The 5000-nt window shown below is 47.5% G+C and overlaps 1 protein-coding gene across 1 annotated transcript in view; it reads right to left on the bottom strand.

Annotated features, from left to right (window-relative positions):
* The window catches only part of dcbld2 (discoidin, CUB and LCCL domain containing 2), a 27690-nt gene that overhangs the window by 6759 nt on the left and 15931 nt on the right, over positions 1-5000 (bottom strand). The window contains exons 6-10 of the mRNA XM_063213871.1: positions 4977-5000; positions 4616-4656; positions 3989-4231; positions 2529-2653; positions 468-615 (exon numbers count right to left, since the gene is read on the bottom strand). The exon at positions 4977-5000 is cut by the window's right edge and continues 110 nt beyond it. Of these exons, the coding sequence (XP_063069941.1) occupies positions 468-615; positions 2529-2653; positions 3989-4231; positions 4616-4656; positions 4977-5000 (581 nt within the window). The remainder of the gene's footprint in view (positions 1-467; positions 616-2528; positions 2654-3988; positions 4232-4615; positions 4657-4976) is intronic.

Genomic DNA, 5000 nt, shown 5'->3' on the forward strand with positions numbered 1-5000 from the left:
ATGGCTAGGTTACTGTATGTGCACTACTTCTACAAAGTAGACTGCTTTTGTTCGGCCACAAGTTATCATTTAAGATGTTTTTCACTTAAGATTCACAGTCCCGTGAAATTGTGTGCTTAGAAATGCGCAAAAATGGTTATTATATCCATTCGTCTCAGAGTCCCAAATGAGTCTAATGAGTAAAATGAGTCTTAGTGAAAAGTCTAAGGAAAGGGATGCTACATATGGACCAGAATGAAGGCTGGGCAAAACTAAATGTGGCCGCGAGGTCGGCCATCTTTGACCAGATACGGTCAGTTCGTGATCAGTTTTATCAGCGGAAGTTCCCGCACGATCCAATGGCAACGCTTTAAAACTCTTTTTATCTACGGCTCTGCTATAAACCATTATCACCCTGAGTGCTGTTCTTCAACCTCATTGGCTGTCACTAGACTTCCTGCTGGTGCTGTGAATGGTTGACTGCTCACCTGCAGGGGGTTGGCAGCCTAACAGCTCCAGCTTCAGCATGATCCTCTGATGCCACTGGGCGGGGTTTATCCTCACAAACCGCGCCATGATTGGTGGAATGAAGTTGTTGCGCACTTCCTGGTAATAGTTGGTGTTGCCTTGAAAGATCTAAGACAGAGAGAGAGAGAGAGAGAGAGAGAGAGAGAGAGAGAGAGAGAGAGGGAGAGAGACAGACAGACAGACAGAAGGCATTAGTCACCATGACAACAAAGGCATTGGTCACTATGACAACACCAAAAATCACAATCAGCTTAAGTCTCACACTCCACCCGTGGCTGTCTTGAATAGTCTTTTTTTCAATCAATCGATGCCAGACCTTAATAAGCCTTTTCTCAACCAATCAATCCTCCTTAATTGGGCTTTTAACCAATCAATGGCCATCACTTATTAATGACAGCAATACTGATGAAAGGTTTACTGCATTCCCCTTCCTACAAAGAACACAAAAAGGCACTCAGATACATTGACAAGAGAGAAGGGGGGGGATTGGGGTAGACTAGAGGGAGATAAGGAGAGATAGAGAAACAGACAAAGAGAGATACAGTGACAAAAGCGTGCGAGAGAGAGAGAGAGAGAGAGAGAGAGAGAGAGAGAGAGAGAGAGAGAGAGAGAGAGAGCGAGAGAGCGAGAGAGCGAGAGAGCGAGAGAGAAAGAGAATACGAGGGTGGAACAGAGATATAGAGAGAAGAAAACAACAGCCGGCTAGCACACACAGCACACACCCTTATGTCACACACACACACACACACACACACACACACACACACACACACACACACACACACAAACACACACACACACACACACACACACACACACACACACACACACACACACACACACACACACACACACACACACACACACACACACACACACACACACACACACACACACACACACACACACACACACACACAGCACACGCACACAGTACACACACAGCACACACCCTCATGTCAAGGTTTGGGGATTTTAAAGAATTCCATTTCCAGGAAACAGAGTGATGTCATTCCGCCCCCCGCCACTTTCCCAGCAAAGAACTTCCATCTCAGCAGAGATATGCCACAGCACTCACACTCACACCCACCCACAAAACACACACGCACACACAAACACACACACACACACACACACACACACACACACACACACACACACACACACACACGGCTAAGTGCACACACGCACATATGCAACTGTACTGAGACTGCACCCAAACACACATGCACGCTCACACATGCGCACACAGACACATACACTCACAAAGATATGCCACAACAGCTGTTACTCAAACCATCAGCTACAGTAATGCCCGCCCCCTGTCGCCCCCCGCCTCTCTCTCTCTCTTTCTTTCTCTGTCTCTCCCATCACCCAACTCCTTGCTTTTTCTCTCTCTGTCACACACAGACCCACCCACCAACACGTGCACACCAAAATATACACAATACACACACACAATACACACACACACACACACACACACACACACACACACACACACACACACACACACACACACACACACACACACACACACACACACACACACACACACACACACACACACATGTGCACACCAACACAGACACACCAACACAGAGAAACAAACAGAGACACACAATCAGACACACACTCACACACAAAAATACACACGCACACCAAAACTCAGCGTCACCACTGCAGCTTCTCTGCTTCTCTTCCTCAGGACTACAGCAAGTCCTCATCTGCCTTCTTGTGTGTGTGTGTGTGTGTGTGTGTGTGTGTGTGTGTGTGTGTGTGTGTGTGTGTGTGTGTGTGTGTGTGTGTGTGTGTGTGTGTGTGTGTGTGTGTGTGTGTGTGTGTGTGTGTGTCTGTGTGTGTGTGTCTGTGTGTGTGTGTGTGTGTGTTTGTGTGTGTGTGTACACTACATAGCAATGTCTATATCTAAACAACTCGAGAGCTGCAGATATGAGCGGCACACTCGCGCATACGCAAACACACACAAACAGAGACACAGCATCTGGTGGTCATGCCCTCACCTTCTCCTGGTTGGAGTGGCCTTCCTGATAGGTGCTCCAGTCCTGTCCATCATGGCTATAGAGCACGCGATAGGCCGAGACGTAGCACTGGTAGTCTGAGAGGGTGGAGCCTGTTGTGATGATGGCTAGAGGAGGCAGGAGCAACACAGGATATAATCAAAGAAGGTGGATCTAAGAAGAAGCGTCATTTTGTTTCTTTTCCGGTATCCAATTTATGTCGGGTGAATGCCCCTTTAGGAGACCTTCGGTTAGGAGACCTTCAGAGTCCTGAAGTTTAGAATCAATGAAGTCCCCTTAGCGCTGTAGATGGCGGTAACGCACGTCTTGCGCAAACACCTCAAAAACAGAAGAAGAAGTAGGGGACAACGCCCCCTTAGGAGACCCAACTTGAGCACACGCTTTTGCATTGAGTGGGTGTGTTTTGCGTTATCTTGGTTTGATTCAGTATTTTTGATATAATGTCATGTGTAATGGATGCCAACTAGCAGAGTTCAGCGGTAGAATGCTAATAAACCTCCCTCCCTAAGTATCATACAGCATCAGTAGCGCTGAGCTCTGTACCTGACATCTGTACCTGGATGTCAGAGTACAACACACGGAGGAACCTTTTTCATTCAAGGGGCCACTTCAAGTACCTCCAAGGGCTGTAAAATTCCTCCAAGGGCCGTACTATGAACAATAACAAGGATGTCACCCTGCATTTTACTGTAAGCCTGTATTGAAGGCTTTAAAACAGACCCCACCTTCTCTTGGTCCCCTGAATATAGCTTAATTGTATTGCAAATGTAGTTTCTAAGATTCCTTTACAAAATATGTCACATTTCATGCAAATCTGCATAACATTAAAATGATGTCAGGGGCCGGATAAAACTGCCTCAAGGCATAAATGGCCCTCGAGATATAGATTCCCAACCCCCTGCCCTAAACCAATGCCAGCTGAAAGGGATTCCTCAAATTATTCTGTTGGAGAAAATATTGTGGCCAAGTGGATAATAGGTCTAACACGCCAAATGGTAGCAAACACACCCAGAGGTATTTTGCCCATGTTGCGGCCAAACAAGTCGTTCAGCAACAGTTGAACGTGCCAAGGATATAAAAGGAATTTCGGGAAGAGTAAAATACCTTTAGCCAGTTCACATCCACCATGTTAAATATGGTGGCAAATGGAACAAGAAATAAAAAAATGAAGTTGCTATTTTGCGTGAGTACACACATGTTCAAGAGACACCACAACTTTGTGCTCTAGGCATATGTGTCAAAACAAGCTAAGTACATTGTCGCCACTTTGTGGAGATGGGAGTTTTGTTCTTAGACAAGCAGGTGTGGCTCCGCCGAGGAAGAGCTTCCGAAAATACCGCAATCTCAATGTTCCCCTCCACGGAAATCTTTATCAAAATGAAGAGAAACCCAAGCGACACACACACACACAAACACACCGACAAACATACGTATTCCTGTACCTGTGACTCTCTTCTCTTTCTTCAGGTCCACCTGTATCCACTGCTGTTGGTCAGAATGTGCCGCCGCCCATGCAAACCCCGCCTTTCTTAGGCGGGCTCCGGTGGCCGCCCACCGTATTTGGTCCTCGGAGCCGTCACTCTCGTCGCCCAGGCTGTTGCCATGGCGCCAGGCCCAAACAGAGGAGGCGGAGAGCTGAGTGTCTCTCACCACGCCAGACTGCAGACCGAGAGTACCATAGCAGCCTGATGCGCGCGCACACACACACACACACACACACACACACACACACACACACACACACACACACACACACACACACACACACACACACACACACACACACACACACACACACACACACACACACACACACACACACACACACAGGAACACACACACAGAGATAAATCAAGGTAAATCAATGACCGCATCTGACTTCCATCACAGAACAAAATACCCAACTTCAGACCTAGTGTACACACACACACACACGCACACACACACACACACGCACACACACACACACACACACACACACACACACACACACACACACACACACACACACACACACACACACACACACACACACCATGTAGGTAAGTGATATCATCCAGGTGACTCACCGCTGGTCTTGAAGGTGACGAGGCTGGGAGACAATGTACCTCTGTGGAGACACAAACACTTCACTCAACACAGACATACACACCAAACGTGTGTGTGTGTGTGTGTGTGTGTGTGTGTGTGTGTGTGTGTGTGTGTGTGTGTGTGTGTGTGTGTGTGTGTGTGTGTGAGAGAGAGAGAGAGAGAGAGAGAGAGAGAGAGAGAGAGACAGACAGAAAGACAGACAGACAGGCTGTGTGTGTGTGTGTGTGTGTGTGTGTGTGTGTGTGTGTGTGTGTGTGTGTGTGTGTGTGTGTGTGTGTGTGTGTGTGTGTGTGTGTGTGTGTGTGTGTGTGTGTGTGTGTGTGTGTGTGTGTGACCTACTTGACTGACGTGACGTTGTTAGCC

Source organism: Engraulis encrasicolus, chromosome 13, assembly GCF_034702125.1.
Source record: "Engraulis encrasicolus isolate BLACKSEA-1 chromosome 13, IST_EnEncr_1.0, whole genome shotgun sequence".
Classification (NCBI taxonomy): Eukaryota; Metazoa; Chordata; class Actinopteri; order Clupeiformes; family Engraulidae; genus Engraulis; species Engraulis encrasicolus.